Below are 25516 nucleotides of genomic sequence, written 5' to 3' on the forward strand. Positions count from 1 at the left end.
GGCTCATTCTGCCAGGAGAATCTTAAATTCAAGCCCCAGGAAATCCTGCTCTCTGTGGCCTCCCACCAGTTTTATTAAGTAATAGATAAGGCAATTTCTGCACTTTTTCTACAGGAAAAAGAAGCAAAGGGAAAGCCTACTGTTGGCATTTAAGCTAGAGTGGGGAATGTCACCATGGCCGCAGGAGGGCAGACAGAGCTCACAGGGCCCCTCCAGCTCTGCACCCTCCTGTCTGCTGTTTGGATCCTGACTCCTCTGGAAACGAGAGGCAGGCGTTGACTCTGGTTCTGGGGTGCCCAGGGCAACGCCGAATAATTTTCATGCCGCTCACCGCCTTTCCTGCACCTGCTTCTCATCCCCAGACAGCTGGCACCCTGCTACCCTTGGGGTGTTCACAGCATCCTGCTCGGACAGCTCGCTGTCCCCAGCATGGCCCAGCCCCACTTTGTGCAGCCCACTCTTGAACTCCGCACCTCGGGCAGGAACCGCAGCAGAGCGGAGCCCATCTCTGGCAGATCGGGGGCTGCTGGGACGCAGGGTGCTGGGGCGGGGGACAGTGGGAAATTGGGTGGAGAAAGTCCTCCTCTGTCTGGAGTGACCTCCTTGATGTTTACAGCGGGGATGAGGAGACCCTGAGGTCTGGTGATTGCTCAAAGCTAGTGTTCGACGGTTGTGTAAATGTGTGTGTATGTGTGTATGTGTGTGTGTACAAATAGCTTAACCCTCCAACGAAGCATGGCAGGTGCTTCCTGGCCAGCCCACACCCCCTGGCCCACCTGGGGTTTCAGCTGCAGCCAGGTGGATGCTCACCTGCACCTGCAGACTTCTGGCCTCAGGTCCCCTCGCTCCTTCCTGCCCACGGCTGGCCCCAGATACACACCTGCAGCCCGTCCTTGTCTCAGCCTCAGTCAGGGGCCCCAGACCAAAAAAGAAGGGTGCCGTTGAAAGATGTGGAAATGAGCAAAGACACCCCCCCCCCACGAGAAAAGCAAAGTGGTCTACTTGATGCGAATTGAAGCCGGGGGTCAGCCGGCCGTACTTGTGATTGGCAGAGACCCAGAGGCAGACAGAGTGGGGGTAGAGGGAGGAGCTTCCTAGAGGATGGAAGGGGACTCGGGTGAGCCCAACAGCGGCTGGGGGTCTGGGGAGGCTGGAAGGGGGCATCCATGTGGCTGGTGAGGGGAGTGGGTTTGGCTTTCTTGGGTTGGTCATGAGTCGGAAGGATCCCGCCTGTTCAGGTCCCTGCGTGGGCCGTGCTCTCTGCCCGGCAGGCCTCTGTGCCAGCCTCCAACTCCAGCATCCAACCAGCTCCTCCTTGTGCTTCAAGTGACTCTGTTGGTCCCCGGCCCCTGGGCCTCCCCCAGCCCCAGCTCTGCCCCGTGGGCTGTCTCCTCCGTCCGCCTGGAGCTCCTCGGGGGGCAGACCGGCCACGGGCCCCTGCGTCCTGCACACAGGCCTCTGTCAGTGTTTTTGGAGGATGTGGGTGAGGAGCGTATGGCCCCGCCCAGACCCCAAGAGCCCCACGGCCAGGCCCTTTAACTGTCCACCTGACCTGGGCCTCAGTGGGTTTCCAGCGCTTCCATAAACGTCCCAGGCCATGGCTGGCTCTACGGAGGACAGCAGCAATATGCAGGTCAATGGCCCCAGAACACACGGAATCTGAAGCAAGCTCAAAGGAGGACTGTGGTTATTGTACGTGCAGAAGGGAGGGCTCCGGGTCTCCTGGCTGCAGAAGGGCTGCCAAGCTCATGGTGGGGGGCCTTGCTTCTGAGGCCCTGCTGGCCACGGTCCTGCCAGGTCAAGGTAGCAAGAGAACAGGCTGCCCATTGGGAGGGGTTGTGATGTCCCCACCACTGCAGGTGTGCCCACCTGGATGGGGGACAGATGGCCCACTGGGTGGGGCTTCCATACAGAGGAGCCCCCCCCCCCCCACTGGGGGTTGACCAGATGGCCTCTCACATTACCCAGGTTCCATCTGGTCCCCCAGCAAAGAAGATGTGTCTGTCCCCTGACACCCTATGGGGCTTGAGCTGGGGCGGGGCCCCCAAGGCCTCACGCTGCCGCTGCTTTGCTCCGCTGTGCCTGGCGTGTGTCGCCCCTTTAACGTGGCTCCTTGTGCCCTCCCTGGCAGTGTCGGAGCCCCAGGCCGCGCACAGCCCCCTGGAGAAGCCGCCCAGCACCGCGATCCTGTGTAACACCTGCGGAAATGTGTGCAAGGGGGAGGTGCTGAGGGTGCAGAACAAGTATTTCCACATCAAGTGCTTCGTCTGCAAAGGTGAGCATCTCTGGTCTTTGTCCTCACTGGGGGTGGGCCACAAGGAAGGTTCCGGAAGGTTCCAGAGAGGGCTTCGCAGAGGAGGAGGTGTTTGGGCTCTAACTTGGAGTAAGGAGGAATCGGGCGGGGGGAGGGGGTCTGGGCCAATCCAGGTGGCAGGGGCAGGTGTGTGCCGTGTGGACGCGTCTGCGGTTTGACCACTAAGTGCTGCAGAGCGGAGGTGGGGGGAGGGGGACGAGACTGGGGGCCCAGCCTCCTCCCCGTGCCAGTGGCCCTGGGAGCAACGTGAGACTGTTAGCTGAGGGGGCTGCTGGGGGAGCCTGTCTGGGGCTGGATTCCAGGCCTGGGTGTGGCCCGGCTGAGTCCCTTGGAGATTTCCATGGAGGCACCTCCTGTGTGTTGGGGTGTGAGGCCGCAGGTGAGCCCCGCACCCCAGAGGAGCTCTGCACCGTTGCCACACCATGGCCTCAGGCCCTCTGTGAAGACTGCTGTTGAGTCCTGTTGTTTGGAAAGAAAACTTGAGAACCACTGGCTGGGACTCTTCTGTTGTGATGGGGGGCACCCCAAGAAATGGCCCTGAAGCCCCCGGCCCTGGAGGAGGGCAGAGTGCCGTGGGGGACATGGGAGCCCTGGGGGAGCCAGTGACCCAGGGGAGACCTGAGTGTCCCGAGTGTCCCCACCCAGGGACCTCTGGGGTGGCACCGTCTCTGGCAGGGGTGGGTGTGCCCTGGGACCCTCAGTCTGAGGGTGACCCCGACCCCGCCCCTCAGAGGGGAACAGCCTGGAGGGGCCTGTTTTCTGGGAAAGGATGGAGCAGCCCTAGGTGGGGGTGTGAGAATAGCAAGCCTTTGGCATCCTGTAAACACTGCCTTTGTCCATCAGGCTGCATCCCTGCTGTGGTCAGTGCCCCGCCCCCACCCTGGTCAGTGCCCCCCCCCCCCCGGTCAGTGCCCTCATCCTGGTCAGTGCCCTCACCCCGCCTGAAACATCTCTTCCTTTTCATCAGAGCTTGCCGGACCACTGTGGGATTTGTCTGGTTTAATTTTCTCTACTTTCCAAAAGATAAATTTGCTGTGTCTGAAAAGCAAAATCCATTAAAATGCTCTTTTTAAAAGGTTATTTTAAAAGACACAGGGGAAGCGGCCACCATGTTTAAAAGGATTGTCTGTAAGCGCAGACCTTAGCAATGCAATAAAAGGCATGAGACTCCAGAATCAAGTCCTGGTTTGACCCACGGGGTTCGGGGGGAGGGGGGACTGCCCCGGGAGCCCCTGCCCTCCACCCCCGTGCAGTGTCACCGGGGCCAGATCACTTTGTCCTCTAAGCTTTAGCTCCTGAGCAGACATAGGAATAACTGTGGCCCCTTCCTTGCGGCGAGCCAAACTGGCGGCTCCTGGGACTGGCCTTGTGTGACGGCGGCTGCCCGCCCCCCCCGTGGTTGCTGCAATAGTGGCATTGGTGGCATGACCTGTGGGCACGCAGGCCCCGTTTCAAGGCCAGTTATAGAGCCTCACCCCGTGCCAGGCAGCTGTCCCCCGGCCATGCGGATCAGCGTGGGCCCTGCCCTTGGGGGGGCATCAGTGCTTCACCTGCTCAGGAATGACGTGGGGCGGCCAAGACACCCTGCTAGCCAGAAGACACTGTGTTTGTTTGAGCATGAAGATCCCACGGTCTCAGACTGGCCTTCTATCCAGGTTCTCATGAAACTACAAAGCTTGTGAATCATTGAGGGTACTTTTGGATGAATCAAAATCCATCCCCAACTCATAGTGTCTTAAACACATGGGTACTTACCGTCTTAACCTGAAGTCTGGAGGTGGCCCCTGTACCCTCAGAGCTGGTTAACTTAACAGCTTAACAAGTCATTGAAGACCTGGGTTCTTTTTCTATTCCCCACCCCTACTGTCCCCTCTCCCCCTCCCTCATCCTGTGCCTGGCAGCAGTGCCTCTCCTCATGGTCTCAAGGTGGCTGCTGTAGCTCCAAGCTTCACATCCTCACAGGGTAGCATCCAACCCGGGAAGGGGTTGGGGGGATATGCACAGGCAAAGGGCTCCCTCCTCACATGATCCTCCCTTTGACCAGGGAGAACCCTTTCCCCAAGGTCCCCCAAAGACTTCAAATCTGATTCATTGGCTAGAACTGGGTCCCAGGCCCACCTGTACCGGCACAGAGGACCAGAAAGGAGGGCGCTGACTCACTGAGACCAGTCACGTCTGTCCCTGGGTGGGCATGTTGCCAGGCGAACCGAAGCAGTGTGTATTAGCTTAGCACTGTTGGATGTGCCTCAGTTTACCTGGGAAAATCCACGAAACGATTATGGAATTATACTCTCCTTCATGGATGCTGCAGTCTTGGGCTTCGATGCCTGGAGGTCTGGGTGCAAATCCCACCCCCGCCACCCCCCTGCGACATCTATCTTAACCTTGGGGTTCATGCAACAATGCTTTCTTGGGCACCTACTCTGTGCTAGCAGTGTTCTGGGGCTTGAGATGCATCATGAACAAAACAGATGTGCTTGTCCTCGGGGAGATTGAGTTCTAGTGCGGGGGACAGACCATAAACACCGGATAGGATAAATAGGTTTTACCATGGGCTAGAAGGTGCCGTACAGGGAGGAAGGAAGAGGGGCTCAGGAAAGGCAGGCATGGGAGTGCAGGGGAGTTGCTATTTTCAGTTGGGTAGTCAGGGTGGGCCTCCTGGAGGAGGCGACCTGAGTGAAGACTTGAGGGATATTTGGGAAGAGCCTTGCAGCCAGGGTGAGCATCTGGGACAAAGACAGGAAAGCAGGGTGTGTGCCTGGTGGACTCGGGGACAGGCCGGAGCAGAATGAGTGATGGGAAGGGGATCCTTGTGAGGCCCGTGGCTCTGACGCCCAGGGACGAGGGACAGAAGAGGGCTCTGGTCCGCCTTTGTTTCCATAGACCACTGTGGCAGTGCCATGCGGGGGCGCAGCGGGTGTGGGGGGAAGGGTTCAGGGGCCAGAGCCCATGGTGTCCACCCCGTGAGGACGTGTGATTCTCGCTGGGAGTTGAAATCTGGCCGGCTCTACTCTCATGCTGCAAAATAGGGTAGAAATGTGTCAAACACCCAGCACATAGTAGGTTCTCAAGAAAAAACGAAGTGTTGCCATTTTTACAAACAACTTGAAATTTGCCTTGAAAGCCCTCTTGACTGTGTATGTGCGGTGAGACCTGTGCTGTTGGAAGAGGGGTTTGACTGGTCTTCTGCACCTGCTGGTAATGCCCTGGAAACACGGCCCCGCTCTGAAATGCTGAGCATGGGCGGCCACCTCCACCTATGACCCCCAGAAAGCGGGCGTTCCTGATCCGAGAAGCCGTGGGACTGAGCAGAACCCCGATTGCGGAAAGAGCCCGGCAGGGAGGGAATGGGGTGTGATGGGGTGGTGAGCCCCCCAGCTCTGCAGGTAGCTTGGTGGCAGCTGCAGTGTTTACAGCAAGGACACATCTATCTGGGTCTATAAGTAGCCACTGGAGAGCCACTCTGCGCACCTGCGGGTGACAAGGGAACGGTGCAAAATGCCGCATTCTCTCCTTTTGAGGCATTCCCGGGGCATGTATGAGAAACCGACCAAGGGCTTCCAGAACCAAAGGAAAGCTTCAGACACGTGGCTGAGCTTGGCCGTCCCTCTGCTGTTGGATGCCGATGTCCATTCCAGCCTGGCACGGAGCCACATGGCCTCCTGCACCCCATCTCACTGATTTCCAAAGACAACCATGCAGGATATGGGTGTGCTTAACGCTAGTTTACAGATGAGGACTCAGAGGTTCAGAGAGGTTACGTGGCTTGCCCAGGGTCACACAGCAGGGAAGCAGCGGCAGCGAGAATTCAAACCCAGGCTGTCTGACTCTGACCACAGCGGGGACCAGGGTGTGAAATGCTGTGGCAATACTTCTGGGGGTGTTCCTGGTCATTTCCCGGGGATAAAGTCCCCGAAAAGTGATCGATGGGTCAAAGGGTAGGAGCAGTTTTCACGTACTTTAGAGTCAGAGCCGAACGGTATTCCAGAAAGCATCTCCCCACTGCTTCCCGCACTCCTGAGAGCTGCTCCTGAGTGACCACAGGGAAGCGGGGGACCGACACTCGGGGTCACCCACAGCTACTCCGCTCCCCTGTTTCAGTGTTGGCTAATTCGATAGGCAAGATAGAATGTCAGGATTGTCCCGATTAGGATTTTTTAGGTTACTAATGAATTTGGAGTTTTTATTTTTAGTGGACGGAGGTCGGGGTTTGGACTCTGACCTATGTGCTTGGGGTGGCTGCAGGCCGGCCAGGAGCCGGGATGACCAGCAGGGACAGGTGTGGCTGGAAAGCGGCTGCATCAGCTCTCCCGGGGCCCGTGAAGCTGACTCACGAGGTTTCGGTGGGCGCTACGTGTGTCAGCACATTTTTCTCCTACATCCAGGATATGTCAGCATGTCCTTGTAAAGATCAGGAAGGCAGTCAGACGCCAGCACCCGGGGACCCTGGGGCCATCCTGGCTCCACGGCTGTCTTTTGCAGAAAAAGTCTCCTAGCAAGGCCCCAGTAGGCTGTTTTTCCCAGGTCGGGGTACGCCAACTGGGCGTGCACTGTGGTGCAGGACAACTCCAGGGGTTTACATGCTCCTGCTAGGTGTGGAGGGTTCGGGCCTGGCCACGGCCTCTGTCTCCAGGGATGAGGGATGTCGGTGCAGCTGCAGCCTTGATGGGGCCCTGCGTAACTCGGGGCTAAGAGGATGCTTCTCTGTGCTGCTGCTTTTACCTTGGAAGTGGGCTGTGTTCCAGATGGGGCTGCAGACGCCCAGAGAGGTTCAGGAACTTGCCCAGGGCACACAGCCAAGTGTGCAGGTGAAGCCGGGATCCAGAGCCAGGCTGCTCCCACATCTGGGCTTTCAGCTGCCCAGCTTCTGTCTTGCTTTGTCTGCAGAGCTAACATCTCCGCGGAGCACTGCTCTGTTGTCCATAACTGGTGTGCAGCATGTGCCGCCCTGTGGCCCTGGTGAGGGGACAGGGGACCCCGGAGAGGCCCACTGCCTCACCTTGTGTGGGGGATGGGCGCTGAGCTGAGGGACACCTCTCCCCGCAGGGCTGCCTGGGTCCCCAGGTGGCAGGTGCGAGAACAGGTGGCGGGCAGTGAGTAGTGAGGCATGAGCTGAGGGGGGCCCCCCACTGACCAGGCTGGGCTTCCGGGCCCCAGGGGACCCCGACTCCCTGGAGATTCCATCTCCAGACTCCAAACTTCCGCAGGTGCTCTTCTGAAGCTTGTCTGCCTGAGAAGGCACCTGGGGTCGGGGAGGCTGCCAGGCTTCCCTCGCCTCCCGGACTCCTGGGCACCAAGCTGAGGCGCGGTTGCACGGCCGGGGCTCCCTTGACCAGACACTGGGGGCTCCCCTCGCTCACCACCGTCCGTGGCACCAAAGGCTGATGCAGGAAAGTTTTCCTTTATGTGTCTAAACTGATTTACCAACATTTATAATGCATGTGTTATTTTGGTAGCTTTCTACTAATCTTTGTAAAAAAATAACCCAACCCAGAATAGCTTATTAAATGTTTAGAACCTTGTGACCACGAGAAATTCCTAATAAATCAATGTCCACGTTGACTCTGGAACTTTTGTTGCAGAGAGCACGGTGTGGCACTTACTTCCAGGCTTTTTTTTTTCACTAGTTATTATTTTTTTATTAGTTTCAGAGGTAGAGTTCATTCATCAGTCTTATATAACACCAGTGCTCATCCCATCACGTGCCCTCCTTAATGCCCGTCACCCAGTTCCCCCATCCCCCACCCCCTCCCCTCCAGCAGCCCTCGGTTTGTTCTCTAGAGTTAAGGGTCTTTTATGGTTTGTCTCCCTCTCAGATTTCCTCTTATTTTATTTTTCCCTCCCTTCCGCTATGATCCTCTGTTTTGTCTCTTAAATTCCACCTGTGAGTGAAATCACGTGATAATAGTCTTTCTCTGACTGACGTATTTCTCCCAGCATGATACCCTCCCGTTCCAGCCACATCATTGCAAATGGTACGATGTCATCCTTTCTGACGGCTGAGTAGTGTCCCATTGTACAGACCCCGCATCTTCTCTACCCGTTCCTCTGTTGCTGGGCATCGGGCTCTTCCCGCGGTTTGGCTGCTGTGGACATCGGGTGTGTTGCATTTGCTTACGGTGCTCTGGGGAAGTGGCGTGGGCACAGGCCCTCCAGGCAGAAGGGGGGGTGAGGCCCCTGCTCTTCCTGGGCGTTGGCTACGGGTGTTGCAAGTAGATGTCGGTGGTCTTGCTTTGGCGTCTGCCTTCCACGGATGTGCTCAAAAAGATGCCGCGAGTTAAATTTCAAGATGCCAGTACTCGGAATTCTCCAGAAACAGCATCCTTTGCAATCAGTTGATGTGTTGATGAAGTATTTTCAGTGTTGATTCAAAAACATGGTGAAGGAAGAAGGCAGGCAGGCAGGAAGGACATAGTTTCGAGACTGTGCTTGGGGGCTGGGACCCACGAGGACCCAGGACGGACCTGGCTGGCAGGGCCGGAGCGGCAGGGTGTCCTCCTTGCCTCTCGCAGGGAGGGGCTGGGCCAGCCGGGGTGGGCATAGGCGGCTCCCTCTGGAACCATGCGTGGCTCCCACGTGCCCCTGGGCTGGAGGGGGAGTGTGTGGGGTGAACGCGTGGGTGTCCTGGACTCAGACTGGCCGGCTGTCCTGAGAAAGTCGCCCCATTCCCCACCTGGCAAAGTGCCAAAAAGTGTTCATGGTCTCTCTCCCTCCTGCGGGAGGTCTGGCCTTGTCCGCACTGTGGGAGACAGACATCGGGATGTGGAAACGGGCAGGAGTCGGGGAGGCGGTTAGGGAGTTTCCCTGTGGCCCCGGGGGCAACCGCGGGCCACGTCATCTGTCCTCCGCCACACCGGATCCTCCCGCCCAGAGCAGAGCGCCTTCCCGGCCTGTTGTATCCCACGCTGGGCGCAGCCCGCTTGGAGTCGTGGAGGGGCTCACAGGCATCACACCCCACCCCTGCTGGGGTCACAGGGGCTGGCCCCTTAGCGTAGCCTGACTCTCGTCCCGGGTCGGTGCTACTTTTCTGGAAGCTTTTGTCCACTCAGCACCAGGCTGAGGGGCCAGAGCTGGGGTCTGTGCCTGGAGCCTGGCCCCCCCAGGGGCTCGGCGAGTCACCCCAGATCTGCACTGGGACCTGTGTCAGGGGGGAGCTGTGTGTGGCGGGACCTGGCAGACGGTCAGCTCCCCGCTGACGCTGCGGCTCCCCCCAGCATGCGGCTGTGACCTGGCCGAGGGCGGCTTCTTCGTGCGGCAGGGTGAGTACATCTGCACGCTGGACTACCAGCGGCTGTACGGGACCCGCTGCTTCAGCTGCGACCAGTTCATCGAGGGCGAGGTGGTGTCGGCGCTGGGCAAGACCTACCACCCCGACTGCTTCGTGTGCGCCGTGTGCCGGTGAGTCAGGCCCGCGAGACTCCCTGCTCCCGCCCTGATCCTCCTCCCTCCTCCCTCCCCCCTCCCTCTCCCCTCCCTCCTCCATCCTCTCTCCCTCCATCCTCCTCTCTTCTCTCCCCCTTCCTCCTTTCCTCCTCCCTCTCCCCTTCCTCTTCCCTCCCTCCTCCTCTTCCTCCTCCCCTCCCTCCTCCCTTCTGTTGGGCCACAGCTGGGAGGGGAGACAGGGCCCAGTCCAGGGGTGGCAGGTGGACACGGGGCAGCTATGCCCCAAGGCACACCTTTGTCCAACCCCAGACCTCGCAGGCCTCTACCCCCTGCCTGAAGTATAGGACCAGGCCCTCTTTCCATGGGGCACAGGGTCCAACAGGTTCTGATGCTGTCAACACGAGGCCTCCTTGGGCTTCTGGGAAGGAGCTCCCTCCCCACCATCCTCGGCCCCCTTGGTGAGCTTCTCTCCTACCAGCATCCTCCACACGTTTCTTCTTTCATATTGGTGCCTGCTGGGTCCACAGTTCAGCCCCTCCTTGCCCATCCACCACCACCCTTCAGCTGTCCATAGTCCTTGATCTGTGGGTGGCCTCTCACCCAACCCCCGGGTGCATGACCCGCAAGCATGAGTGTCTTCCAGATGTGGGGAAGAGTCCCTCCCTTTCTAGAATCTGCCCAGCCACTACCCCCACTCAGATGTCAAAGTGTGCGTGCTTGGGGTCCTGCCACAGCCTCCACACTGGGGTCCCTGCCTCCCCTCTGTGTGGCCCTCCTCCCCGCTGCCCCCTGGCATCCATGAGAAGGGCCCAGAGCAGGGAGGAGACAGAGGATCACTGGAGTTAGACAAGAGCCTGACCCTCGCAGCAGGGCTGCAGCCAGCTCCCCAGTCTGCCTCATACCTCTGGGGACTTAGGAGGGAGGCCAGGAGGAGCTTTCCCATGTGAACAGCTTCCTCCTGCACCCCACGCCCTGTCCTAGACACACTGCTCCCAGGGAGATGTTCTATGTGTAAGAAACAAAGAATAAAAAGAACACAGAGTTTATTTTCTGCTCTGTTTTCTCTGTCTCACCACACCCAGTTTCAAGGGGACTTTTTGAGTGTTGTTCCCAAAGCTGTTGTCTGTGGGTGTGGCATGTGTGCGGGACAGAAATGGATGTTTTCGTCAGGGCCTTGCAGAGAGGAGGGAGCAATGACAGGGACTATTTCTAATGACAGTCACTGTGCTGTTGCAGCATGTGTGGGTCTCAGAGTTCCTGCAAGGATGATCCAATGTTTGATTTCTTAGAGACAAAAGGACATGATCAGAATAAGTTTGAAAGATCACCTCTGGATAATCTGTTTTTAAAATAACAGCAGCGAGCTCTGTCACGCTGGAATAACTGGGCTCTACTTACCAGCCTCTGTACACAGCTGCAAAACTCTACATGAAACAACTGTGTGGGGGCATTGGGGCGCAGTCTGTGTGGGACTAAGACCAGGGCCACAAAGGGAACAGACCCTGCAACCACCCAGCTTTGTGCCTGGAGGCACTTCCTGGAGCCACACTGCAAGGAGAGGAGACTGAGTCAGGAGGTGGTGATACGAGCAGCAGGGGCTATGCCCCATAGGGGAGGGAGCCACACAGAGCAAGCACAGAGAGCAATGTGGGGGCACCTTTGAGCCTTTCACTGAACACAAAGCCATGTAGGCATAGAGGACAATTCACAAGGTGGACGAAGAATGGCTGGATTGCTGTAAGCTGAATGGTTCCCTGGTCTGGGAAACATTCGAGTTGTGACCAGGTTGTTAGACACCCAGGTATGCAGTGGGGATGCCAAAAAAGTCGTGCCTTATTAGTGGGACTAAGATAGCCCTAGAGCAAAAGCCACAAGCACCTGCTGAAACATAGTACAGGAATAAACCCCCAAAACCTTGCACTGATCTGCAAATGAGCTAACTGCCTGCCAGCACTCTTCATAGGAAGACAGGAAATCCAGCCCTCAGCAACATAGCATTGACAGTGCCCAACATCCAGTCAGATATTACTAGTCATAGAATCTGGGAAATGAGACCCAAAGCCAGAAGAAGAACCAGTCAATATCCATAGACCCACAAATGAGAGTGACGTGAAACCAGCAGATGGTGGCTTTGAAACAGTATTGAAAATATGCTTAGGTATTTAAAGGAAAATGTGAATGGAAGTAGAAGTCTTACGGAAGGAATAAAAAGAAGCCAAATGGAAATTCTGGAAATGAAAATGACAATTTCTGGGATGACAAATCCCTTCAAAGGAATTAGCAGGAGGTTAGGTATTGCAGAGGAAAGGCTTGGTGAACCTGAAGACATAACAATAGAAACTATACAAACTAAAGCAAAGAGACAGAAGAGACTGGAAGACATTAAAACATTCAGGGATCTAAGGATAATGGATCTTTCTGCCTGTCCGGGTTGGGAGGGGGAGACCCTGGAGGTAGGGGAAGAACAAATAATTGAAGAAATAATGGCTGAAAAGTTTCCAATTTTGATGAAAACTATAAACCCATGGATCCAGGAATCTTGATAAACCCCAAGCAGAAAAAAACATGACAGAAACCTACTAAGTCCATCATAATCAAATTTCTGAAAAATAGTAGTAAGAAATCCAACAAGGAGGGGCGCCTGGGTGGCGCAGTCGTTAAGCATCTGCCTTCGGCTCAGGGCGTGATCCCGGCGTTCTGGGATCGAGCCCCACATCAGGTTCCTCCGCTATGAGCCTGCTTCTTCCTCTCCCACTCCCCCTGCTTGTGTTCCCTCTCTCGCTGGCTGTCTATCTCTGTCAAATAAATAAATAAAATCTTAAAAAAAAAAAAAAGAAATCCAACAAGGAGCAAGAGAGAAGACGCACCTCATATACAGTGGAATGAAAGAATGACTGTAGACTTCTTACCTAAACTATGCATCCTAGAAGATAATGGAATGGCATCTTTAGAGAGTTATAAGGGGAAAAAAATCAATTCCATACCAAGTCAAAAAAAAAAAGAAAAGAAAAGAAAAAGAAAAAGACTTTCAGAAAATGAAGGCAAGACCCCTAAAGAGTATGGGGTTTCTTTTTTGGGTGATGAAAAATCCTCAAATTGATCCTGGGGACACGTGCACAAGTCTGAGAGCACTAGAAACTGTTGAGTCACACACATTGACTGGTATGGATGTTTGCACAGGCACACCTCATTTTGGTGCACTTCACCTTACTGTGCTTTGCAGAAACTCCTTTTTTTTTTTTCCAATTGAAGGTTCATGGCAACCCTGCATCAAGCAAGTATGTCAGTGGCATTTTCTGACAGTATTTGCTCACTTCATGTCTCTCTGTCACCTTTTGGTAATTCTTGCAATATGCTAAACTTTTGTATGATCTTATTTGTCATGCTGGTCTGCGATCAGTGATTACAACTTGCTGAAAGTTCAGATGATGGTTAGCATTCTTTAGTAATAAAGTATTTTTTATTAAGATATGTACCTTGTTTTTTAGACTTAATGCTATTGCACATTTAATAGACTGTGGTGTAAACATCACTTTTCTATGCACCGGGAAACCAGAAGATCCATCTGACTTGCTTTATTGCAGTGGTCTCTAATTGAACCTCAAGTATCTCCAAGATGTATGTGATTAAAATAACATGAATAAATGTGTCCCCCCTACAAAATAAAATATGAAGGCAAAATAAAGACTTCTGTAGGCACAGAAAATCTAAGAGAACTTGTTGCCAGCACACCTACATGACAGTAAAGTTAGAAGAAGAAAAATGATGTCAAAAGACAACGGTAAAGTGCAGAAGCAAGCCCGTCAGCTGGTAGATAAGATATATCTGATGAGGGACTGGCATCCAAAATATATAAAGAACTTCTACAAGTCAGCAATAAGAAGATAAACAAAAACCCTATAAAAAATGGGCAGAAGAATTTAACAGACACTCCACAGAAGAATAGACACGAATCACTATATGCACACACGACAGTGCAGATTAAAATGGTGGGATACCCTCAACCATCCACCAGAGTGGCTAAAGCTAAAAAGGTGGGCAATGACAAGTGTTGGCAAGGGTATGAAGGATATGAAGCTGAAGGAGCGCTCATATATTGCTGGGGTGAATGCAAAGTGGTACAGCCTGTCTGGAAATCAGTTTGGCAGTTTGTTAAAAAGTTAAGCACAGAGTTAGCGTATGACCCAGTGATTCCACTCCGAGGTTTATATCCAAGAGAAGTGGAAGCACATGTCCATGGAAAGGATTGTCACCAAACGTTCTTAGCTGTTTTATTTGTAACAGCCCCCAACTGGAAAGAACCCAAATATCGTTTGGCAGTGAGTGGAATCATGTTGCCCCTCATCTCTCCAGTGGAGCAGCACCCCACAGTAACGAGGGGCAAGCTACTGATGCACACGGCCGTGTGAGTGAACGTCGGGCAGGACGCTGAACCAGACATTAAAGACCATGTTCTGTGTGATTCCATGTGTATGCAGTCCCAGAAAAGACACAGCCAATCCACGGACAGAATCCCCATCATGGTTGCCTGGGGTCAGGAGTGGTGGTGGGGGTGTGATCATAGACAGTCACAGGGGACTTCTTGCAGTGGACAGAATGTCCCATATCATGACTGTGGTATTGATAACATGAATGGGTGCATTTATCAAAGTATATTTCAATAAAGTTGAACTAATAAAATAATAGCTATCGTTTATTCAGCCCCTCCTGGTCCCAGGCAATATGCTAGAGCTTTCCATGCAATTTGTCCGATGGATGAATGGATGGATGGATGGAGAGAGGAATGGATGGATGGATGGATGGATGGATGGATGGATTGATGGATGGAAGGAGGGATGGATGGATGGGTGGGTGAAAGGATGGATGCATGGATGGAGGGAGGGAGGGAAGGATGAATAGATGGATGCTGCATGGATGAAAGGATGGCTGGCTGGATGCATGGATGGATGGATAGATGGATGGATAGCTGGATACATGGATGGATGGATGGGTGGATGGATGCATGGATGGATGGATGGGTGGATGGATGCATGGATGGATGGCTAGATGGGGGGAGGGAGGAATGACTAACAACCCCATGAAACAGGTGTTATCAGTCCCACTTTCCAAGTGAGAAACAGGACTCAGACGGGGTAAGTCACCTTCTCTGGGTTACATAGCTGGAGACCCTGTCAGAGCACATGCTCACCCTATCCCAACACACAACACCCAACATCCCACCTACCAGGCCAGCAGCAAGGCTCTAGGAGAGAGCAACAGAGCACAGCACTGGCTGCAGATGACACAGCTGCAAAGGGTCCGGGCCCCGAGGAGCTGGGTCTATGGGGCTGTCTCACGAGCCTGGGGAGGTGGGCCAGCTCAGCCTATATTTGTCCTGGGTCCTCAAGAACAGGGACTGGCCCCATGGGGGCCTCAGAACACACCTGCTGGATGAACGCCAGCCTACAGGTGGGGGCTAGGGGAGGCTCCTATACTGGGGGGGAAGCATGGTGCAGGCTTGGGGCTGGCCTGGGGCTGCTATGACTTGGCAGGCTGCATGGGGTGGCCAGGCAGAAGGGGGTGCTGAGTTGGGCCCCCCGGAGGCCTTCAGTCAGTCACTCGTTCACTCACTCATTCACTCGTTAGCAAGTACCTATTGAGTGCCCCGATGTGCCAGGGATTGTCCAGCCCTGAGAAGGCAGAGGCGAGAAATGAAGCTTAACCTGAGGAAAGGGCATGTCCTGGTCCAGAGGATTCTGCAGGCTACTGCCCCAGAGCTCAGGTTCTCTGGCCAGGCTGAGTTGGGGAAGGAACGTGGCCCCGCGGCTGCCGGGAGCTCAGTGGCAGCAGGTGGCTGGGATGGACACGGGCAGGACCCTGAAGTCGGTCTTCTAGCCCCTGACTGCAGGTGGCCTGTCCCTCGCTCTCCAGAGAGCAGCCACCTTACCTGTTTCTCAGGCACCAGGGGGACGTCCTTGGTGCAGGGAGGCGAAGCGACTATCTGCTGCCTCCGCCCAGCCTGCACCGGGGCTGGGACTCTCTCTGGAGGCAGAATTTCAGCGAGTGCCCCCAAACTCAGCAATCAAGGTAAATGATATTTTAATGTGATATTAAAAATTAAAAATTAGTACACAAACATCCATAATAAGCAAAACGCCAAACCTAGACAGAGCTGGCTGTAACGACAGTACCTCGGTGTCTGCAGGGCGGGCTTGCACGAGGCACTGACTTCTTAGAGGCGCAAGGAGGGAGATAAGTCCTGGGGCTTTGGAGCCTGAACAGGTCTTGGTTTGACTCTGGTTCTGACATGAGTCAGCTGTGTGTCCTTGGAAGAGTTAACTATCCTCTCTGAACTTCAGTTTTCTCACCTATAGAGAAAAAAATGAAGGAAATTACAGCTTGGACAAATGTCCCCAAGTTATTACATGAGGCATGCATTGAGGTATCTGTCCTGATTTGTCGTACCTGGCACACAGTAGGCGCTCAATAAATGCTAGCAGTCACCATTGTTGTTGAACTGATATGGACAAAGCATCCTGGGTGGTCAGGGGAGGCAGGGGTGAATGGAGGAGGGGGCGGTTGAGGCTGCCCAGTTGGTTGCCACGTGCCAAGCCCCAGCCTCGCTGCTCCTCACCTGGGCCCTGCCATCCTGCCTGTTTGTGCGGACAAGGACCAAGGCTCAGGTGTGGGTGTCGAGCTGGGGCTCACACGGCAGGGACGCAGGGGGGCCTGGATGGGGAGGTCCTGCGTCCTCAGCCTGTGGCTCCTGTCTCCGTGAGGCCCCGGGGAGGTGGTGGTATATTGGGGGAGGGTGTCTCCCCACCCCTACCCCCACCCAGGAGAAGATCCGGAGGCGATCTTGGCTGGTCATGCGCTTTCTTGTTTCAGGTTGCCCTTCCCGCCGGGGGACCGAGTGACCTTCAATGGGAAGGAATGCATGTGTCAGAAGTGCTCCCTGCCCAAGACAGCGGGCAGCAGCGTGCACCTGTCCCAGGGCCTCTGGAGTAAGTGGGCGCCCAGCGGCGTGGGGGTGGGGGTAGGGGATGGGGGGCTGGCCTCCGCAGTGCGCGGGGAGGGGCTGACCCCACGGACCCAAAGCAGAAGCGGTGGGATTGAAGGGTGACTGTGGACAGACACAGGAAGAAACAAGGGACAGAAGTCTCTAGGGGGCTGTTCCCTCCAGCCTGCCTCCTCCAGGAAGCCTCCTGGCCTCCCCTGGTCATCTCCCCGCCCCTCCACACACACATTCAGCTCCACAGATAATTCCAGACCTTGCAGAAGCCCTTTGGGGGAGCCATTAGAAGAGCACTGAACTCTGGGCTCCTGAGGTCAGGAGCTCCTGGGTTAACTGCTACACGCCCCAGGAACAAGGCCAGGGTTTGTATGCAGTGGGTACTCAATAGATGCTTGCTGGATGCAGAAGCAGACTGTCACGAAATAAACGTGCGCTGGAGTGTCCCTGAGGGTGCAGGACTGTGAGAAAGCAAGGTGGGCAGGCAGGAGCCGGCTTTCCGCAGCTTCCGCAGCTCTTCTGGGCCAGACGTGGTGTGTGGGGATGTGGATGGGGGCCCGGCGCTCCAGGGCCTGCTGCCGCCTGGGCTCCCTGGGCAGAAAGGGAGTTTCAGTGCCCACTCTGCATGCCGTGGTCATGGCGGTGCCCCCAGTTCTGGGGCTGCGTGTCCCTCGGCAGACAGGGCTTTCTGCGGACTTCCAGAGCCAGCCCCTCGCTCCTAGCTCATTCCCTGTCCCTGTGAAGCACCTTCTTCTTGCCCGCCTGCCTTGGCTGCCGCGTTCTAAGTCTCTCCAGAGGAGACTGCAGCTGCAGCCTTCTAGAAGCTCAGGGCTGGCCTGGGGGGGGGGGGGGCTGCCAGTAGTTTTACTCTGTGAAGGAGGTGGAGCCTTCATCCCCTGGGGAGGCAAGCTAGCAGCTGTGACAGCTGGTGAGGCTGTGGCTGTGGGGCTTGCTAGGACAGTCCTCCGTACAAAACTTTCTCTCCCACTGAGGACAGGATTGCTTGACTTCTGAGAATTTTCTTCGCAACCAATACTGTTATAATTAAATCTGAAATAGTAATCAAAAACTCTAACAAGCAAAATTTTAAAAGGGGGTGAGTTTGTTTGAACAGTTTGTCCAGAGCTCCCCAGGAGCCAGAGTAAAAAGGAAAATATGCCTGAACCCGGACTCATTGAGAATTTTTTGAGAGTTTTAAAAGGCTCTGCCCTTTCCAAATGTAAATTTATTTTAAAATACCAAATTTACCTGTCCAGAGAACCAACGCTCCACTGACCCTCAGATGGTCTAATAACGTAACCTGCCCCTTTTTCCAGTCCACAGTGAAGCTCTCCAGCTTAGACCCTTTTTTGTGCCTAGAAAGTGTTAAATATTCATCACCAGCTCTTGGTTGCTCTGTGGGTATCTGCCGAATCTTCCGAATTCCTGCTTCCTCTGTGCACAGAGCAGCCCTGCCAGGCGGGAAGCCTCTTCCCCCCTCCCCTCTGTAGGTGCAGAAGTGCCTGAGTCTGGTGGGGAGGTGGGTGTGCGCCAGGCGCCCCGTGGCCAGCTGGGGAGTGGTGCACCTGAGGCTTGAGCCAAGGCCTTCAAACTCCAAAGCTGGGGAGCTCACCCTGCTGTGACCAGATGCTTAGGGAGGAGGTGGTCTTGTTCCGAAATGACACACAAGTTCAGGGAGGTGTGCGTTGAAGGGAAGGCACTATAGAACAGGGAGAAAGTGAAAAGTGCCATGGGCAACCACCAGACCCTTGTGAGTGGACAAGGGGGGCTGGCGTGTGGGGACAGGGAACAGAAAGAAGCAGGAGAGATGGAAACCAGAGGGAAAACCCATGCCAAGGAGTACCAAGTGCGTCCCGGAGGCAGCAGGGAGCCATAGATGGCTGTTGAGTGAGGCTGCTGGGAGGAGCCTGAGCAGTGTGGTTTGCCTGCAGGTTGTGGGGCTGGGGGAGGGGCTGTGGCCCCCTGCGGTTGGGTGGAAAGGGGGAAAGCTGCCCTTTCAGGGGCAGCTGTGGAGGTAGGAGTCCAGCTGGAGTCCTGGGCCCCGAGCGTCCCTCAGCTTCCCTCTTCCGCTTTCTGGCCCTGAGCCTGTTGCTTAGAAACAGGGTAAGCGCTTCACATTGGACGCCCACGCCATTCCCTCCCTGGACGTGCACACCCCTCCTTCTAAGCCTTGCACAACAGCATCTGCCCTGGGCCGCCTCCCCCACGGCCCAGAGGAGTGTCTCCTCCCCAGGAGTGCTTGTCGTGCTTGTCGCTTCACCTCCGGGCTCCCCTTCGCTGGGCTCCCCCAGCCTCCAGCTCTGTTGCCGGTCTGGGTCTCAGTCTCGGTCTCGCTGTCACAGGGCAGCCCTCCCAGGGGCATCGGGGGTAGCTCTGGGCCTGACTGCCCCAGGTGAACCCTCTTTCTCACCCCTGCATGCCCTGGGCAAGCTGTGTCCACTCTCTCGGCCTTGGGACTGGGCGCAGGGTCAGAAGCGCGCGTGGGCAGGGGTCTGTGGCACAGCGGGCAGGAGGGGGGGCTCTCCAAGCTGGGGGGGGGGGGCGGGGGCCTGTTCTTGGGCTTGGCCACCCATTCCGCACCCACCCCGGGTCCGTGCTTCAGCGGCTGGGGCTCAGCCCTCAGAATACGTGGATTCACACCCAGAACCCGGGCCCGCGAAGGAGCTGGGGCCTGGAGGCCCCTCCAGAGTCAGCAGGAAGGAGGGCAGGGGCGAGGGTGCACAGCCCTTCCCTCCGAGACCATCTGGTCTATGGCCCTTGGAGCTTCTGTGTCTTCTTCCCCGAGAGAGGCTGCCCTGGAGCCCCAGCCCCCTCGCTGACCCGCTCCTGCCTGGGAAATGGGGCAGTGAGGCTGTGAGGTGGTATGCCTTGTGGGGTTCAGTGACTGCCTCGTCGGGTGCACCTGCCCTGTGGGGTGCTGCAGCCCCCAGCACCCAACACCCACTCCTGGCCGCCTTCCGGCCGAGTACCTCACGCCCTCGCGTTGCCAGGGGCGGGTGTCACCCGTCTGGCTCAGAGCCCCAGTGCGTGGGGCGCGCTCGAATGCGCTTTCTCTCTCCCAGTTGCTGCTTCCAGCTCTTCACTCAGTTTGGGGCTTTCAGAGAAATGACAGGCCCCTCTTATAACATGTCAACATTTTCACGTTTTGGGCCTCAGTGGGCTCCATGCTGTCCAAAGTGAATCTCAGATTCAACTTGGAGCCCCTCCCTGCTTCCTAACCTGGTTTGACCTGGGGGACAGGGGTGAGGGTGGGTCCGACCCTCCCCAGTTCACGGCTGGGGCTCAGAGAGGCTTCCTCACACATCCCGTGTCCCACACAAGTTAGTGGCAGAGCTGGAGATCCCGTGAAACATCTGCTAGAGGAGGGAGCACTTTGTTTGGAACTTTCTAGAAGGGTCATGCTGGGGTAGTGGCCCAGGCGCATCCCCGTTGCTGTGATGAACCAGGCCAGGGTGTGTGGGTGAGTGGGCCGCCTTCCTGGCGACCTCTGCCCCAGGCAGTGGGGACACTCCCTCGAGGACATCCCCTCTGCTGATGACTGTTGTCGTCAGGACTCATCACAAGACTCTGTGCTGTCATTTGCAAAGCCCTGCAAAGCGACCCTGAGCTCCAGTTGTATTTAGAAAGTGCGGATTGCTGTTTCCATGACAACAATCCTACGTGCATGTTGCTCTTACCTCCGAGTTCAGGGCTTGCTGTTGGTGAGACTCTGCCCCCAGTTCGCCAGGATGAGTGAGGGGCTGGGGCTGGGTGTCAGGCCCACGTCCCCCTGCAGCCCTGCAGCCACAGCTGGCATGCTGACCTGGAGCCTCTTGGCCCTCCCCTGGAGCCTGGCAGGAGGCAGAGTGTCCTGTCCGAGGCATCCTCAGATGGCTACCACGGGGCATTGGGCCACCGGGTCTTCCCGTCGTGACAGCAGCAGCACGAATCACAGCGTCCAACCTCACGTGAATAGAGTGGGGTTTCAGACACACCTGTGGGCTTGTAGCTGTTAGCTCTCCTCAGCCTCGTAACAAGTGCGTGAGCCTGGACCATTATTATCCCCGTAAAATGCATCCCCGTTGTGCTGAGCACAGAGACGTGGCGTGACTTGCCCACAGTCACACAGCTAGGGAGGGCAGTCTGGTTCCGAGGGCCATGTTTCTCACCACACGCACCCTGCCTCCCCGCCACCTGTTGGCGCAATGCGGGGTGGCGTGCTCCTTCACCTGGCCCTGCTACAGAGAAGCACACTCAGACTCCGAGCTGGGTTTCCCGACCTGGTACCGTTGACAGTTTGGGCAGACAGTCCTCCGCTGTGGGACCGTCCCGTCCGCTGGAGGCGCCGAGCAGCATCCCTGGCCTTGGCCCCCAGGTGCCTGGAGCGTGCCCCCTCCAGCTGTGGCCATCCAAAGCGTCTCTGGACATTGCCAAGTGTCCCCTGGGGAGCACAGTTGTCCTTGGTTGCAAGGCGGTGACCTGGAGCTTACGGAGCGAGCCCGCGCTCAAAGCCAGCCTGCTCTTATCTGGAACGGGCGAGTTGCATGGTCTCTGTGCTGCTGGGGGACCGATGGAGGTAGCGGGTTGGGGATGGGGTCTGGATGCTTCCTGAACTTGAGTGGGGAGGGCATCGTCTTGGTCCGCATTCATTCATTCATGCGTGCATGCATTCGGCAAGCGCTCGAGCTACCAGCCCACGCTGGGCCCCGAGGGTCCTCAGGTGAACAAGCTGCCCTCTTCTCTCACGGCCCTGGATCTCGGAGTGTGGGTCCGATCTTCGAGCAGAGGAAGTGTGGGGATGCCAGTCAGGGTTCCAGAGCAGGTGGGGGCCACATCACCTGGGGGCAACTTCCAAAGGAGGAATCCCCAAGGCTGCCTGCCTGGGGCTCAGCTCGGCCTTGGGCTGAGACTCGGAGCAGGAACACGGGCGGGGGGCTGGGCTGTCTGTGTCTGGGATGCAGCACATACAACCACAGAAGGAGGTCCAGATGAGAATGGGCCAGGAGGGCTTCCTGGGAGGGGCATCCAGGCAGGGGAGTGCCCGGAGAAAGGAGTGGCAGGAGGCCACATCTCCTTGGGGGGGCACGTTGGTCAGGTCACTTCAGTTCATAGTCTACTTGTCAACAGAGGAGGACAGATGGGGCCCCCAGACCTGCCGCCTCCCCTCCAGGCAGCCCCCGCCCTGCAGGGCCCTCTCATTCAAGGACACACCTGCTGCCCGGGCCTGTCGCCCGTCCTCCGGCGGGTGTTGTCTCTGTCAGCTCCCAGCCCAGGCTGCATGCAGTCAGCGCTCAATGCGTGCAGGGATGAACTTTGTGATTTGTTTTCTACGTGTTCACACCGGCTGGCGTGTAGCAGGGTCCCTCCAGCACACCCAGCTGGACCGTCCTCTCTGTCCACTCCCGCAGGCCGGCTCTAGGCGCTTCTGTGTCCGGAGACCCAGCAGTATGGGCCCCACACCTCCTGGCCCACGGTGATGATGTCTGTGTCCTGTTCTTTCTTTCAGGTTGTGGGGGCTGCGGCACAGAAATAAAAAACGGCCAGTCCCTGGTGGCTTTGGACAAACACTGGCATTTGGGCTGTTTTAAGTGTGAGACGTGCGGGAAGCAGCTGGACGCGGAGTACATCAGCAAGTGAGTGGCGGCTCCTCCTGTGTCCCTCCTGTGGTCACTCCTGTCCTGTCCCCCGTGCAGACGCAGGGCCTGCGTGTTTGTCCCCCTGCCCGGTGCCTCCTCCCAGCAGCCTTGTTTCCCTAGGTGGTCTGCAGGGACCTCAGCTCCATTTCTGTGGCTCGAAACAGAGACCGAGCCCCCCTCTTTGCCCGTCCCTGGGGGCACCCTCCCGTGGTGCCTGGGTCACCTGCAGAATGCACGGTGGGTGCCCACTGACCCCAGCAGCAGGAGTGAGGGGAAGAGGGCTGACCCATCTCAGCTGTCACAGCGGTGATGACTCAGCCCCAGCTCCAAGTCCTGCAGGGCTTGGCCAGCCGGCCGCTCCCCCTGGCCGACCTCGTGTCCCCAGACCCCAGACGTGCAGCCAGGATGTGCTGATGGCTGGTTTGGGTGGGGGTCGGAGCGCACATCTCATCAGAAGGCAGTGCAGACGCAGCCTCTGGGAGTTCACAGCCCCGAGCGGGAGAAGCTGGGTTGCCGGGAAGGGGTGCATTTCAGTCCCTGGGATGGGGGGACTGCGTCAGGGAAGCCTCCTATGGCCCAGAGTTAGGGGGTGGACTGAAATGTGCAGAGTGGGCTCCTTCCTGCAAGGTGGGGGGCTCTGTGGGCCGCTAATGTGGGAGAGCCTGCTGGTTCTTGGTGCCGGAGGGAGCGGAACCGTCCCAGGGCCTGGCTGTGCAATAGAGCTGCACAGAATGAAACCTGTGTGCGTGCACACACACATTCACACACATGCACACATGCGCACACTCATACACACGGACACACTCATACACACATGCACATGTGCGCGCACATACAAGTACACACAGTACACACATGCATGCTCATGCACACATGTGCATGCACATTCACGCATGTGCACACACTCACACACATGCATGAGTACACATGCATGTACACACATTCACATGCACGCACTCACACACAGACACACTCATACACACATGCACGAGTACACATGCATGTACACACATTCACACATGTGCACGTGCACACACAGACACACTCATACACACTCACACACATGCATGAGTACACATGCATGTACACACATTCACATGCACACACACAGAGACACACTCATACACACGTGCACACACACATGCATGAGTACACATCACTTCCAGGGCATCCAGATCAGGTCACCGATGTGCCCCGTCCATCTCCTGGCTCCTCTCATACCCTCCCTGTGCATGAGACCACTCAGGTGGGAAACGGGGTGAACAGAGTGGGGTCTCTCTGTCTGTGTCCTACAACCCCATGTGAGTCCATACTCATCTCAAAACAAAACGTTTTCAGTTAAAGTCCCCAGGCCAAGACAAGCCTCTGTCCAGGCTGGATCAGGCGGGGGAAGGCACTGGCCGCTCCTCTGTCATAGTAAAGGAGTAAAGGAAAGGCGGGGGGTGACTCCCCTGAAGGCAGCCCCAGGAGACAGAGCACTAAAATACAATACAATACAATACAATACAATACAATACAATACAATACAATAAAATAAAATAAAATAAAATAAAATAAAATAAAAAAGTGTGCCCAGCCCCCAGGGTGCTCGCTGCCGTGGTAGCTCACCCACACGGCTCGCCTGTCACTCAGCAGCCTCCAGAATGGCCCAGAATTGACAGGGATGGTGCGTTGGTGTTGCCATGGAGACGTTATCTTTGAGCCCCTGGGTTTGGGGCACAGACACCCATGGTGGAGAATAATAGGGGCCCCGGGGTCAGCGGCATTCCTACAGAAGGTCCTGAGGGCGGCGTTAGCTCTGGTCTCGGAAAAGTCGAGAACTCTTACCTTCTGTTTGCAGCTACATAAGAACCAGAACCCAACGGGAGCAGCGGGGCAACTTCCACGGTGCGGGGGAGGGGAGATGTGTGTGGGCAGCGGGCGCCCCTGCCTGCCAGTGGCCTCTACACCCAACTCCTGCTGGGCCCGGCCGGGCCGAGGGGCGGCCTGGTTAGCAATGACAAAGGCCTCGGCCACCAATTGGCAAGTGCCTGCCATGTGCTAGACTCTGGCCACACCTTCTCGTCTTTAGAACTTACTATAATTTCTCCCATTTTATGGCTGGGGAAGCCGAGGCGCAGCGAGGTTACACGACTTCCCGGGGCACACAGCTGGGGCGTGGTGGCATGGGAGCGCTAGCCCATCCACTTCGCCACTGCCCGTCAGCCCCTGCCCACACGGAGCATGGCTACCAACCCAGGAAGCTTGGCTCCACCGCCAGGCCTTCCCTCCGTCCCCACACTGCCCCCCACGTCCTGTTGTAATAATAAGTACAGTCCCTTGCAAATCGGCTCTGCCACGTGCCGGGTGCTGTGCCTGGCGGGGTGCGTGCACTGTCTTCCTGGCGGCACCCCTGAAAACCCGCTGCCTCCCTCTCGGGGCATTCAGGGCAGGCTCAACGTCGAAGCCACTCGCCCCAGGCTGCCCAGATCCTCGGAGCAGCACCCAAAACCGTGTGTCGCTCGTCACTGCTTCCCCACGCCTCGATCGGCGCCCGGCGTGTGGCGGGCATGCTGTAAATGTGTGTGCAGAGTGGACACGTCACCTGCTGCCGTCCTGACCACTCCCGCATGGCCGGATGCCTCTGCCGCCACCCCCGGGGACAGAGAGGCCCCGTCGCCACCCACCACCTATGCCACGTGACATTGCGTCATCCTCAGACCTGGTCCCTGGCGTGAACACCTTTGTCACACACACCTGTGGCTCATGATTTTGTAGGGAGCTCCAGACTCCTTCCAGGGGGAGTCTATTTACTCAGCAACCCCTGGTGAGTAAATAGGCCATTTCCCACCCGCATGCCCCACGTGGGACGGAATGAACTGGAAGGAAGGGCCATGTCGTCGGTGGGAACATCTTCGGTTTCCCGATGAGAAAACCGTTCAGCCGCTGGGCACCCAGGTGAACCCCCTACACGTCCTGATGGCCTGTCTTGTTGCAGGGACGGGCTGCCCTACTGCGAGGCCGACTACCACACCAAGTTCGGCATCCGCTGTGACGGCTGTGAGAAGTACATCACGGGGCACGTGCTGGAGGTGAGTGGGCTGCCGGGCACCCTCTCTGAGCCAGGTCCTGCTCGCGTGCCTCTCGGGGTGTCCGATGTTCGTGTGTGTTTGTGCAAGAATGCGTGCCCCTGAGTCTTTGCCTCCCCCTTCCTCCCAGCTCTGCTGGGGGACA

At 56.7% G+C, this 25516-nt stretch overlaps 1 protein-coding gene across 20 annotated transcripts in view; it reads left to right on the top strand.

Moving 5' to 3' along the window:
• Positions 1-25516, top strand: part of ABLIM2 (actin binding LIM protein family member 2) — a 143853-nt gene that overhangs the window by 40436 nt on the left and 77901 nt on the right. For all 20 annotated transcript variants that reach the window (XR_008958419.1, XR_008958429.1, XR_008958418.1 and 17 more), the window contains exons 2-6: positions 2132-2275; positions 9529-9712; positions 16565-16680; positions 22174-22300; positions 25281-25374. Coding sequence is in view for 3 of the 20 variants with exons in the window: in XM_044379362.3 (XP_044235297.2) it covers positions 2132-2275; positions 9529-9712; positions 16565-16680; positions 22174-22300; positions 25281-25374 (665 nt within the window). In the remaining 17 variants the exon portion in view is untranslated. The remainder of the gene's footprint in view (positions 1-2131; positions 2276-9528; positions 9713-16564; positions 16681-22173; positions 22301-25280; positions 25375-25516) is intronic.

This window comes from Ursus arctos, unplaced genomic scaffold (genome assembly GCF_023065955.2).
Source record: "Ursus arctos isolate Adak ecotype North America unplaced genomic scaffold, UrsArc2.0 scaffold_9, whole genome shotgun sequence".
Lineage (NCBI taxonomy): Eukaryota > Metazoa > Chordata > Mammalia > Carnivora > Ursidae > Ursus > Ursus arctos.